Here is a 14,972-nt window from a genome sequence, read left to right as displayed (position 1 = left end):
AGGTTCACTACAACAGCCTACAAGGGAAGTCTTCTGCTTTAAGATGGCGGCTGTTTACTAACGCACCTAGTTTTCAATGCATGTATATGTCGCTAAATGCTTGATTAGGTTGGTTGTATTAAAACTTCTTATAGCTTTACAACCACGCTTGACTTTATTGTGGCATATGTTGCATATCTGCCTCTTCGTCTTTGTCGTCCTTTAAGGTGAAATGATCCCACACAGCTGACATTTTTACAGATAGTCTCTCGGTAAATTGGGAGATGGTAATGAAGTGTGTTGAAGGTGTGCCTTAAAATGCGGACCGGATTTTAGGGAAACCAAAGCAAAAACTGGAATGGATTATGTAAACCGGTGTGCTGGAAAACCCGGACCGGATTTTCAAAAAAACTGGATCGGAAGTCTGGATCGGAATTTTTCCGTGTCGGCCGATCCGATACCGATCCGCAGTTTTTTGCCCATATCGGCGTCCGATCCAAATATCGGATCGGAACATCTCTAATTTTAGCCAATCAAATGTGAATATTCCAAATGATCCACCCTTCCGCATTATGGCATCAGAGGTCTAAGAAATTCGTAATTGATATACTTTGAGCAACTGTTCATTCTATGAATGTCATTAATACTCTACTAGTTATTGTCTTTAGCTTAAAATAATCAACTTACAAAATCCTAAAATATGCAGCTTTTTTTGCGTAAATTGACTTAAAAAAACAAAGAGACAATGGAATGCTTGAAATTTAATTTAAAAAATATCAAATAAGTCTTGGGTAGCCCCTAAAATTGCACTTTTCTCTCATCCCATCCCCTAATGACCGAATTGAATCTCAAAACTTTTTATTTTGGGGAGGGGGTAATATTTGTTCCATTGCGCGCTCTTGTAACTGTGTGAAAATTTGATTTATAAACATATTTCAATTATGTATTATTATTTTTAAAAAGGGGGACCGGAGGGTGTGTTCCAATTATAGAGGAATCACACTCCTCAGCCTCCCCGGTAAAGTCTATTCAGGGGTACTGGAGAGGAGGGTCCGTCGGGAAGTCGAATCTCGGATTCAGGAGGAGCAGTGTGGTTTTCGTCCCGGCCGTGGAACAGTGGACCAGCTCTACACCCTCAGCAGGGTCCTCGAGGGTGCATGGGAGTTCGCCCAACCAGTCTACATGTGTTTTGTGGATTTGGAGAAGGCGTTCGACCGTGTGCCTAGGGGAATCCTGTGGAGGGTGCTCCGGGAGTACGGGGTACCGAGCCCCTTGGTAAGGGCTGTTCGGTCCCTGTACGACCGGTGTCAGAGTCTGGTCCGCATTGCCGGCAGTAAGTCGAATTTGTTCCCAGTGAGGGTTGGACTCCGCCAAGGCTGCCCTTTGTCACCGATTTTGTTCATAATTTTTATGGACAGAATTTCTAGGCGCAGCCAAAGCGTTGAGGGGGTCCGGTTTGGTGACCTCAGCATTGAATCTCTGCTTTTTGCAGATGATTTAGTGCTGTTGGCTTCATCAAGCCGTGACCTCCAACTCTCACTGGAGCGGTTCGCAGCTGAGTGTGAAGCGGTTGGGATGAAGATCAGCACCTCCAAATCCGAGACCATGGTCCTCAGTCGGAAAAGGGTGGAGTGCCCTCTCCGGGTCGGGGATGAGATCCTGCCCCAAGTGGAGGAGTTCAAGTATCTTGGGGTCTTGTTCACGAGTGACGGTAGGAGGGAGCGGGAGATCGACAGGCGAATCGGTGCGGCGTCTGCAGTAATGCGGACTCTGCATCGGTCCGTAGTGGTGAAGAAGGAGCTGAGCCGAAAGGCAAAGCTCTCGATTTACCAGTCGATCTACGTTCCTACCCTCACCTATGGTCACGAGCTTTGGGTCGTGACCGAAAGAACAAGATCCCGGATACAAGCAGCCGAAATGAGTTTCCTCCGCAGGGTGTCCGGGCTCTCCCTTAGAGATAGGGTGAGAAGCTCGGTCATCCGGGAGGGACTCGGCGTCGAGCCGCTACTCCTCCACGTAGAGAGGAGCCAGCTGAGGTGGCTCGGGCATCTGGTTCGGATGCCTCCCGGACGCCTCCCTGGAGAGGTGTTCCGGGCATGTCCCACCGGTGGGAGGCCCCGGGGACGACCCAGGACACGCTGGAGAGACTATGTCTCTCGGCTGGCCTGGGAACGCCTTGGGATCCCGCCGGAGGAGCTGGTTGAAGTGGCTGGGGAGAGGGAAGTCTGGGCTTCCCTGTTAAAGCTGCTGCCCCCGCGACCCGACCCCGGAACAAGCGGAAGATAATGGATGGATGGATGGATATTATTATTTGTGTAACTTGTGTCGCACAATATGCATGCAACCCTGTTACTATAACCATTTATCATGATGGAAGATGGGGAAAAAGCTGTAAACAACATCATACAATCGACAGTTTCTCAAATAATGTACCGGGAAAATGTATGTCCTCATTTGTTTTTCTCATGGCATGTTATGAAACAGTCAATATTTGAACAATTCCATAGCTCACTCTATCTAATAGGGATGCAACGATACAGTTAAGTCACGGTTCGGTACAATTTTCAATATGAGGGACACAATTTTCGATTCAATTCAATACATTTAATGCACTGAAAAAAAAAATACAAGTGTTATCTTTTTTTTTTAATGGTTTTGTACTTTGCTAACAAGCAAAAATAACAATGTTATCATATAAACATGCATTTTAGTGCATAATATTTATGTGCTTACTTCTTACTGATCTGAAGAAATTTTGTATAAAGTTGCTGAGAACAATCTTTACTGTTTGTAAAGTGAGGCGGGGCACACTGTTGATTGCTACAGCTCTTTTAGCAGCTAGGTTTACCACATGAGCAAAACATTCTATTTGTAGTCTGAGTCCATCTGTGTCACGTACTGAATTAAAAATATTTGCAGCATTATTTATAGTCACTGGTATGGATTGATTTGGCCTGCTTAACTTCCATTCAGTCATGGCGGTTTTTAATCCATCGATGAAGTATATGGATTACGTGTCCCATGATTACTCTGGGCTCACGCAGCCAACGGCATTGGATCTAACGTAGCACATCTAGTTTGCTATTTGATGACATCTAGTGTGTGTGCGCGAATGTTGTCGGCCATGTCGGGCATTAAAAAAGTTAACAAACTCCACATAAGTCGCGTCTGCTCATTACTGCACAACACCAGCATATGACAATCGACTTTCATAAACAGGACTAGTGTGAAGTACAGCACTCTTAATTTGCCACTCATTGTTCATCATGTAACTGTGAGTTAGCTCAGTGTCCCAGGGTGTTAAGCTGTCTGTTGCCAGATCGAAGTTGTTCATAACAGCCAAGTCGGTAATGAAGTTTTGGCGGACTTCCTTGTAAATATCCGGAAAGACAATCTTTGTGAAATATATGCGAGAGGGGATTGCATATCAGCAAACCCAAAATGCTTCCATACCACAGATCTGCACGATGTTGAATCCGCCTCCTTAAGCTTTTGTCTTTCCTCACTAGCAATGATCCTCGGTTACCATAAACAATAGCAGCTCCCGCCCCTCAGGCAGTTTGGGGGAGGAGGGGAGGAGGAGGGCTTTTTGCGGGGAGGAGCCTTCTCAGAGCTTTTTCTCAAGGTAAAGCTGCGCTGGACATTTTAGCGAGAGAGAGCACAAAAAAAAAAAAGTTTGGAAAATAGATTTGGGAGCTTTTCATTTGGATCGAATGTTTTTGCGTATTGAATAGAAGAGGGCGTATCGAACGGTAAATATAAAACCGCGTATTGTTGCATCCTTACTAGCTAATGCAACCCAGTTGTACATATGACCCTAACCCTAATAATTGAAAGGATGAACTAATCAACCCTTTCATAGTTTACCGATGAATACGAGCAGAAAATCTAAAAGTGAAGGCTTATTTATCGTGACGTTTTAAATCCAAAATGTCCTCCAATTCTGGAATGACACAGAGAACAGCAAAGCAATTTTACCCTTCATCCACTGAAGTTTCATTACACTTCTGCGCAGCCACATGCTTGTGCACAGCAATTTTACAACCGCTAACCATTTTTTCTTCCCTCTCTCATCTCTCCGGACAGAGTCTGGAGGGTCCACTTTCACTATAGGGAAGTCGGTGTGGCTTTTATGGGCCATTGTATTCAATAACTCTGTGCCAGTGGAGAACCCCAGAGGAACAACGAGCAAGATCATGGTGCTGATCTGGGCCTTCTTTGCCGTCATCTTCCTGGCCTCGTACACTGCTAACCTGGCGGCCTTCATGATCCAGGAGGAGTACATTGACACGGTGTCAGGGCTCTCAGACAAGAAGGTACTCCGTTACTTGAATACTAACAAGCTCTACTGGAAAAAAAGGCAAATTGAAGTTGTAAGGAAGTCAAATCTCATGAATTTAAACGTTAAAATTGATTACAATGGAGGGCTTAAAGAAAGGGATAAAATCTCATTTAACATAATGCTATTATCACAGTTCTTGAAGACATAAAAGGCAGTTCTAAATACTATTTAAAGTCCACAGCTTGACCTTTTTCCCCACAATTTGACTGTGCTCAAAGTGTAACAACTTAGTCTAGAAAGGTGACAGAAATAGGTCAAACAGATTGGTGCACAGCCTGAGGTGTCTTATGCCCCTTCCACCTTCATTAGTTTCAGCATCCCGAAGAGCAGTACCCACCGCTCAAGTTCGGCACGGTCCCCAACGGGAGCACCGAAAAAAACATCCGCTCCAACTACCCGGATATGCACCAGTACATGGGAAAATACAACCAGAGGGGAGTGGAGGACGCCATTCTCAACTTGAAAACAGGGTTTGTTTGCTTTTACGTATGTCACTGTTCTATGCCATTTTACATTCAGCCATCCTTCACTTAGTCAATCATTTCATTTACAGTTGGTAATTCATTCCAAAAGGTCTGGCTAAAACCAAATTTTGCAAAAACTGAAGCAATATTTCCCATAGAAAGTAATGTTAAAGGGACAGAGACAACACGAGCATAAACTACTGTCATGAAAAAGACAGTTGCTCAAAGTGTTTTGGTTTGCAAATTGCACATTTCTTGGAAGTCTGTCCCTTTAATCCACTTAATCTGTTCCATACACACAGACAAAAACTACATTTTATACAGAAAAAAAACATATATGAAATTATTATACTGTAAATAGATAAATGAAGTGGATAAATGAACTTCAAGCATTTGTTTTACCAAAATTTAAGACCGATTTGAAAGATAACTTTTCTCAGATTATACATTTTTTACCAGCTTTGAACCCTGCGACTCAATATCCGCTGGAGCTAAGTGAACAAAGTAAATATCCCATATTACAATGTGGAAAGCTACGGCTTATAGGCCAGTGCAACGTATACAGTGCCCTCCATAATTATTGGCACCCCTGAAAAAGATATGTTTTTTAGCTTCTAATAATTTTTTAAAAATTCAAATAATATGGGACCTTAATGGAAAAAAGAGAAAAATCCAACCTTCAATACAAGTGCATTCATTCAGTGGGGAAAAAATCCCACATAAAGAAAAAATTATTTGACATCAAATAATGTGTGTCACAATTATTAGCATCCCCTGGTGTTAATACTTTGTACAACCCCCTTTTGCCAACAAAACAAGGCCTGGGGACTGAGATGGCCATGGGAGGAGCTTGATTTTGTGTCTGGTGAACCATTTCTGTGTAGATTTGGCCATATGTTAAGGTCATTGTCTTGCTGAAAGACCCAGTGACGACCCATCTTCAGCTTTTGGGCAGAGGGCAACAGATTTTGATTTAAAATGTCCTGATATTTCAAAGCATTCATGATGCCATGCACCCTAACAAGGTTCCCAGGGCCTTTGGAAGCGAAACAGCCCCACAGCATCACTGACCCACCCCCATACTTCACAGTGGGTATGAGGTGCTTTTCAGCATGCGCATCTTTCGTGGCACGCCAGACCCACTTAGAGTGTTTGTTGCCAAAAAGCTCAATCTTGGTCTCATCTGACCAAAGCAAACTGGGACCGTGTGTATTTTTGTGTGGGACACAGTGTGTATTTTTGTGTGAGAACAAGATTGAGCTTGAAATGGTTCACCAGACACAAAATTAAGCTCCTCCCATGGCCATCTCAGTCCCCAGACCGTGTTTTGTTGGCAAAAGGGGGTTGTACCAAATATTAACACCAGGGGTGCTAATAATTGTGACACACATTATTTGATGTCAAATATTTTTTTCTTTATGTGGGATTTTTTCCCCACTGAATGAATGCACTTGTATTGAAGGTTGGATTTTTCTCTTTTTTTCGATTAAGGTCCCATATTATTTGAATTAAAAAAAAAATATTAGAAGCTAAAAAACACATCTTTTTCAGGGGTGCCAATAATTATGGAGGGCACTGTATGTTTTTTTTTTTTTTTTGTCAAATTTGATCGGTGCGGTTTATGGTCTTGCGTGTCTCACTATAAAAAACTATTTTTGTGGGTTGTAATTATGATCCATATAAATTGTATAAATTGTACTAGAAGTATTTAGGTAAGCAAGTGAAACGTAATACATTGGTTAAAATAAACTCTCTTTACCTAATTTTAATCAGTAAAAATTTCAACTCAAACAAACAAGGTAATATCTACCCAAAAATATTAGGTGTGTGCTCAAGGCTGCGCATGCGCAAACAAGTCTTATATGAAACTGAAAGGAGGATTATTTCATTTGGCGGGACACTCCAACTTGGATGGCATCTTACAGTAGCAGGTAAGTTTGAACTATTGTTTCTTTTAAAATTGACAATACATAAACATTAACAAGCCTGGTATGCTGCGTGTTAAATTAAGAAGCCCCTATAGTAAAAATATTTGTATATTTTATTCCTGCCTTTCGACAGCCATTCCTGATAGCTAGCTAACAATGTTCTTCAGAACATAGCAACATGAGTTGCTGGTAATAATGTGGCTTAATTTGAACCATTAACCTTATTTTCGAATTAACTTTTCAGTCACGGCGTACAGTATTGAGTGGCACCCTCCCCGTCCCTCGACTGGAAGTACCCCGTCTGCCATTTGCTGAGGTGTGCCGCCCGCAGCACACAGTCAGCAGCAGCTAACGTTACTGTCTACATTAAATGACGCTGGTCTTCTACTGAGGCGTGTAAATGGCAGTAATGGCGGCAACCACTAGTGTGTTGGAGGAGGGAGACGTGGAAAGCAGACCGCTCTCGAGAACAAGTGTTGGTGACACCTGCTCGTGTTCTTCATTCATTAGTTAAGGCTGTACTGTACTTGAACACATACTATGAGAAAAAAAATGTTTGCATGCAATTTATATTGGGTAGACAATTTGTTAAATGTTTGAATGAGCAAGTTGTCAATAAAAAACAGTTGCCAATAAAATGTTTCCCATGTGTGCAATGACTTTAAGCTTTAGGGTAAAACAAACCCTTATCTACATTAGTAATAATTAGGTTGATATTTTAATTAATATTTATTAAAAAACATTCAGTAAAATATACAATACAAATACGCTACGATTCATGAGTAAATAATACTCAATTTTAATAGGTATTAAGTGATATAATCGTTTTTAAAAGGTTTAGTAAATCTTACCCAAAATATTGGAGTATATTATTGTTGACGCATTTAGGTCATATTTACTAAGTAAAATTGGTTAAATTTTACACTATCAAACAGAGTGTAAAATGTTACCTCAATTTTATTGAGTAAATTCTAGTTTTTTTTTTTTTTTTTTTAATGCATAGAGTCATAAAAATTAGTAGTATAGTATAGTATAGTATAGTATAGTATAGTATAGTATAGTATAGTATAGTATAGTATAGTATAGTATAGTCAGGGGTGCACATAAGTGGTCCGCATGCGCGCATGCGTACTGGACGTAGACAAACGCGCTGGCCCTCAACGGCTTCCATACGCTTTTGCGTACCGATGGCTGACCACTGTATTTCCGGCGGACACGAGAAAATAACTTCTCAAAGAAGAGGCAGGCCGCACTGAGTAATTACTTCCGTGTTCCCCCACCCCCGTCAAAAGACAGACAGACGACAGAGACGTCACCGGAGCTACCGAAAAAAAGGACTTTTGCTGAAAAGTGGCTACCGGAGGTACCATGGCTAGAAGCAAATGATGCTCGCACGGAAATGCGGTACAAAATGTGCCGTGAGAATCCCAATGTCGCCGATAAGAGCAGCGCATTTTATGTAGGGTCAAAGAATTTCAGCCATCCAAACTTTGAAAAGCACGAAAAAACAGAGAGCATGTGGCAATTAAGCAAACTATCGATGTCAGACATGACCCCACTCGCCCTATGGACAAGTCGCGGAATAAACGTAATGAACAGCGACATGCACTGACAAACGTGTTTTTGCTCACATTTTACAAAGCCAAACATACACGTTCAATGAGGTCTTATGAGGAGGACATCCCACTTTTAAAAAGGCTTGGAGTTAATATGGGAGCCGCATAATGCCCTTTATTTTGAATTGGTGCTTTTATGTTTATTTCTTTACATTTCACTTCAAAGTAATGCCAATTTTGTTGTGCCAGTTGATGTTAATCAAGCATTAATTGTTAATATAATTAATTAAAGTTAATTGGCTCTAAGTAAAGCTTGTCATAAATTTATCGCATCAGGCGGGTCGGCTCTCAAGCTCAATGAGGACCAAGTCACATCTCCAGGTCCTCCTCTGAGAACCTGGGCGAAAAAATTATGTGCACCCCTGAGTATAGTATAGTATAGTATAGTATAGTACATAATTTACAGGAATTTAAAAAGTCTGTTTTACTTAACTGCACTGAACTAACTACAATACATACCATGCATTTTCTAACATTGCTAAGCATTCAAGTTTACAATCAATATGTGTTCAGAACTAATATGGATGTACAGTATCTACTGTAAACCACAATCTCTGTCTTTTACTTGAATAATATTCAATCTTTTCACCAAGATTCAAAATTTCAGGCCAATGACGAGGAAACTTGAAAGAGAGCTTTCTTGTCAACTACCTTATTTCACTTGTATACAGACTTTGACAAAGATACTCTAGCGACTGTTTTTCTTTTTTTTTTGCCATTTCAGTGTAATTCCAGTATAATTGTAGATTTACATCGATTTCTCGTGTATCACTTGCACCCGTGTCAAATTACTCACCCCATGAAATAAAATGCAGTTTTCCCCTAAATTAATTCATTGGCAGCAATAAACTTCCAATCAATTGGACGTCAATGAGTTAAACGGTAAAATGAAACTTTGGTGCATCCAAATAGTACCCATAATTTCCCCATTTTATTAGCATTGACTATTAAATTGATCTACAATATTCAAACATTTCAATAAGCAACAACAATTTCAACAAGAGACCTATATATGATCGCTTTGCTGCGTTACAAACATGACAGACCCCATTCATAAAATGTTTAGCCCTGTTATCAGATTTATCTGCTACAAAGATTGTTTATCGCCCCTTATTTCTTTCTCTGGAGCTGTGTTTAAAACAGTTATGGCTGGTAATTGTGTTCCTCGCGTACATTAGATGGTGGGAATATATTACAGTTACTGTGGCGACTTATAACATACAATAGATTCACTCGCTCATTCAGTGTAGTCAATTTATCTTCAATTATAGGATAGAGCCATGTGTTTATATGAGTAAAATCGTTTTGTGTTGACGAGAACATGAACTCATAAATTGGTAATACCAAAGTATGAGAATACAATTTGATTATACTTGGTCCAACTGTAATTCCATGATGGTGGTTTCAAGACATCAAAACCTTCCCAAAACCCAAATAAGAATCATTGTTATTATCGCTGCCAAGTTGAGTGTATTTGATTAACATAAGATTTATGTCAGTTGATTTTAGTGTACAGTATTATGAGCCAGTAAAGAAGCTAAGCATGCAGAAAGGAGCGGCTAGGACACCGTTGGGATCCTCATCTCTCTATTATTCCACCATATAAAAACACACAAACAAGTTCAAACAGATATAAAACCTAAGCAGATACTTAACTCTGCTGCTAAGATTTAGAAGGGGAATCCAAATGAGAAAGAAATTGAAACGGTCAACTCTGCAGGTTTCTCCAAGATTAATGAATAATTAAAGCGTGTTCAAAACTACAGGGAACAAATGCTTTGCCAAAAATTGACAGGAAAAAAAAAATTGATTAGAAATAGCACACATACATAAAGACTACCACAAAAGCATGGATTTGAACTCTGGCTGACATTGACAGTGAAACACTGTAAAAAAGAAAATATATAACTTCCTATCACACATGCTAACTTAAGATTTTAAGTAGACGTGCAGTATAACTAAAATTCTTAAAGAGAACCAAGGACAGAAAGACTTGTAGTTCTTAAAAGATAAATGTTAGTATGAGTTATAATAATTTGATATTCAAACCCCTCTTAAAGTTTTTTGTTTTTATAAAATTTGAAAAATTAGTTTAACTAGTAGGTCGCCATTGTTGTTGACGACGCAATGCACTCTGGGTGATGATGTCACCGGGCAGCGCTGCCGTACTTCCACAGTCTCATTCGTTAGCTACATAAACATGTCATCGGTTCCGCCCTTCCAATTTGAACCCGAGCGGAAAAGTGAGGTGCTTGACAGCACTGTCAATATTTCACAAAATGAGCTGCAAAAGCAATTAAATGTAAGTCTCCAACAGGATTCGAACCCACGTTTCCCATGCGACAGACGAGCGTGTAGACGTTAGAGTCTACCCCACAAGGGAAACAACTGAAAACAAAGTGCAGCTGGCTTGACCACAAAATTAGAAAACGTGGCTCACTTCAGACAGCAAGCAGACAACAATAACATAGAGATTGCGTAAAAGAGTGTGTTGAACACACAAAAAAAAATATGTGATCACGAAAAGGGAGACACGAAGAGTGTCCATGACAGTAGGTCGGGATCAATTTAAGAAAAAAAAAAAAAAAAACTGAGGGAAAACCGCGGTGATAGGCAGGCAAACAAAAAAACAAGGCAATCATGCAACTAGCAACCAAGGGATATACAAATTGTCAAATGGTAGCAAGTCAATATCTCGGCAAGCCGCCGAGGATCGGTTTAAAGACACTGCTAATGCGCTGGAATTGGATGCAGGTACGACGTTGGGAACTCATCCCAAATCTCTGTAACAAAACAATCTGACCAGCAGCAGAATGTGACAAAATCATGCCAGTCGTCATTCTAGCTTTGCTTGCTAGCTAGCACAGCTATTCTCCCAGTCTAGTCCAATCACATCATCACCCCCAGCGTGCATTGCGCACGTAAAACTTGACACCCTCCGTAGGTCAATCCATGTACTAAATATTATAAATTTTTAAATCAATAGTAATAATATATGTATTACTACTAAAATATTTTAGTAAAAGAGAACAATTGTGGCTTATTAGAGCCTAGTCTTTAAGTCCGAGGTTCCCTTTAAGTTCTCCTAGTAACGGATTATTTTGACGATCCAAACTCATTTTATCAAGTTAATATTGTGAACTTGATTAAATGGGTTTAATTTTATTTCTGTTGATGTCCCTTTAGGGGCTCCGTATAAATTTCGTAGTAAACTGAACTTGTTAGCCAGGGTGTTTAGCTCAGTGGTCTGCATGCTCTGCTGTCATTGCAGTGGCCTGAACTTGATTCCCACAAGGAGCAACTTATATACAAATTTTTTTGTTTTGTTTTCAATCAAAGCTTGTGCAGTTCAAGTGGAATTAGTTGTCTTGACATTTTAACTCCTGCCCATTTTTTTCTTTATTTAACAGTTTAAACGAACAATAGCTGCTCTCAAAATGAACAGTTTTTACATTGCGTAACTTTAGCGTATTACCATTTACAGTAGGGTTGTTCCGATCATGTTTTTTTGCTCCCGATCCCGATTGTTTTAGTTTGAGTATCTGCCGATCCCGATATTTCCCAATCCGATTGTTTTTTTCTTTTGCTCCCGATTCAATTCCAATCATTCCCGATAATTTTTCCCGATCATGTACATTGTGGCAATGCATTAAGAAAAAAATGAATAAAACTCGGACGAATATATACATTCAACATACAGTACATAAGTACTGTATTTGTTTATTATGACAATAAATCCTCAAGATGGTATTTACATTATTAACATTCTTTCTGTGAGAGGGATCCACGGATAGAAAGACTTGTAATTCTTAAAGGATAAATGTGACTTTGTATATTGTGACTAAATATTGCCATCTAGTGTATTTGTTGAGCTTTCAGTAAATGATACTGTAGCCATTTAACTGTTCTGCCCAAATGCATGATGGGAAGTGCAACCATGACCGTGCGTAGTGGCACCAACTGATATATCTGCTCTGCGTTGGGAAGTAACATAGGGTGTTAAGGAAGGAGGCTACAAAGACTGCCAAAATTCTCTCTACTCATTTTACGCTGCCTGTTAGCTCTATATATAGGTAAAACGGCGCCATTATAGACTGAACGCGACAATGCGTGAGTGGGTCATGCAACGCATTCGTTAATTGCATTAAATATTATAACCTGATTAATTTAGAAAAAATTAATTAACGCCGTTTGCGTGATAAATTTGATAGCCCTACTTTAAGCCAAAACTAAAGACTCTGGATGAATGTAAGACATTTTGTCTGTAACGTTAAAAACAATTAGAAAACGATTTAATAAAAAAATATATATATACAGTACTGTGCAAAAGTTTTAGGCAGGACACCAGCCTAAAACTTTTGCACAGTACTGTATATATATTTTTTAAATTATTAAATTTATTAGGATCATGGAAGCTTCCACTTGGGGAAAATATATACATACAGTATATCCTGTATATACATAATATAATAAAAATATACAGTACTGTGCAAAAGTTTTAGGCAGGACTATATATTAAAAAAAGGCATGTCCGATATTTTTTTGCCGATTCCGATACTTTGAAAATGACGTGATCTGACCCACATCTTTAATTTACAGTATTGAATTTAGGAAACAAGTCAACAACCTTCCTAGCATTCTAGCAGCTTTAATATTGCATATATTAGTTAACTTATTGGCTGTCATTGACAACGATAGATGTGCAATTCATTTTGATTCAGAAGGTCCTCCCAGTCAAAATGGATTGGACGTCTATCGCAGTCAATGGCAGTGAATACGTTAATTGTGCCAGCACATGATGCATTTTATACACTTTAACCCAATGGACTACAGCAGTCCTTATTTCCCTCACACCTGCCGTGTTACAGCAGTGTTATGGTAAAAGCTCACAGCGGCATTCTTTTCAACTCTGACTCACATTTTAATCTTTGTCACGCTTTTCCTTCTATGCGCAAATTCCGTCACCTTCAGTATCACTCCCGACACCTTCGAGACTCAACAGCATGGCGCCTCCTCATTCCGTTTCCAGTAAAAATCTCCATCACCAGGCATATGTGTTATGGGTAATCCTAGTTTATTTTATCCGAGCTCGTCATGGTTCCACCCGCCTCGAAGTCGTGTCAGCACAAATATAACTCGGCATTGTCACGCGTTGAATAATTGAAACTATTGCTTGCTTGTATCCGACTGTTTTGTTTGTTGCTTACAGCTCTTTGCCAACCCAATCTCACTTTGTATCCAATCATTCGTCTTGCACCCATGATTTTTTCAACTCCATTTTGGGCTTTTCTTTTACCCTTCAAGTGTGTTTTCTCGCTATGTCTGCATTTAAACTTTATAATCCTCACGACTCTAGCCAATGTCTTTTCCCCCTGAAGTGTGTAAATCTTTTTCCTCCTCTCTCTATTTTCCCCCTTGTCACCGCGCTCTTCACACCGTATAAATCCCCATCCGCCCCTCCGCCTCCTACACGTACATTTCCCTCATCTCTGGCTCATTTTATTCTTCTTGTTTTTCCTCTCTCCGCCGAACTTGTTTTGCTATTCCACTCATTCTTGAGACTTAAATTTTCATGCTGTTCCTATCATGTGGAGATCCTGTCTACAGTACAGTATATTTTTGCACCAAGAACTGAATTACTGTTTGAAGTTTTCAGATTTAAGCCGCATCGATATATAAGCATACCTGTCAACCCAGGCCATTTGCAATCTTGCAAATAGTGGCGTATGCCATTACAAATTGGTGACTAATCTTACGTTTTATATAGCGTGAGATATGAAACAAAAATAAAACTCAATTTTTAAAATAATGTGAATTTATTGGTAATATTGTCACATATAACGTGGTGCAATCAAATAATCAATATCTTCAGCTATATTATGATTACTAAAATTAAACAGCGACTTTTGTTATAATTGTATGTAGCACTTTTGGCAATTTCTATCATGTCTTTTGATGGCTGCACTTCATGGAACTTCAGCTCGCAATTCAGTTTGACTTGAAGGTAGTTCGTTAGTGTGTCCAATTATAAGTTAAACATAACATAACATTCGTTCATTCGCTGCCACCCTCCCAGTTCAAATGGATTGGAAATCTACTAGTGATAAACTCATTCGAATTTACAACAGAAGCTTGTTTTTTTGTTTGTTTTTGTAAAATATCCTAGAATGATTTCCCAACCAATGTATTGAAATTCGTTGTATCGCTATATCGTCAGATCATCGTTATCGTGAGCTTTCTATCGCAAATCGTATCGTATCGTGAGGTACCAAGAGGTTCCCACTCCTTTTATTAACAGTTATTCAGATAGCAATAGCCTAAACAACACAACAAAAATCCGTTTGTTTACCAAACTCACTCCAAATCACTATCAAATCCATTCCCTTATTCTTCATGATCACATCTGAAAAAGCCTGCGAACTCTGGAAGTACAGGGCATTCATAGAGCACCATTCTTGTGGCTGTCACACAAAAAACAAACAAACAAACAAACAAAAAAAACAATAATAATGATAATTAGGGTTGTTCCGATCATGTTTTTTTGCTCCCGATCCGATCCCAATCGTTTTAGTTTAGTATCTGCCGATCCCGATATTTCCCCATCCGATAGCTTTTTTTTTTTTTTGCTCCCGATTCAATTCCA

At 39.5% G+C, this 14,972-nt stretch overlaps 1 protein-coding gene across 2 annotated transcripts in view; it reads left to right on the top strand.

Annotated features, from left to right (window-relative positions):
• The window catches only part of LOC130914457 (glutamate receptor ionotropic, NMDA 2D), a 176,455-nt gene that overhangs the window by 133,548 nt on the left and 27,935 nt on the right, over positions 1 to 14,972 (top strand). For both annotated transcript variants that reach the window (XM_057833666.1, XM_057833668.1), the window contains 2 exons: positions 4,066 to 4,295; positions 4,631 to 4,791. In XM_057833666.1, the coding sequence (XP_057689649.1) occupies positions 4,066 to 4,295; positions 4,631 to 4,791 (391 nt within the window). The remainder of the gene's footprint in view (positions 1 to 4,065; positions 4,296 to 4,630; positions 4,792 to 14,972) is intronic.

Source organism: Corythoichthys intestinalis, chromosome 4, assembly GCF_030265065.1.
Source record: "Corythoichthys intestinalis isolate RoL2023-P3 chromosome 4, ASM3026506v1, whole genome shotgun sequence".
NCBI lineage: Eukaryota > Metazoa > Chordata > Actinopteri > Syngnathiformes > Syngnathidae > Corythoichthys > Corythoichthys intestinalis.
The sequence above is the reverse complement of the archived record's forward strand: the minus strand, read 5'-3'. Positions and strand labels throughout refer to the sequence as shown.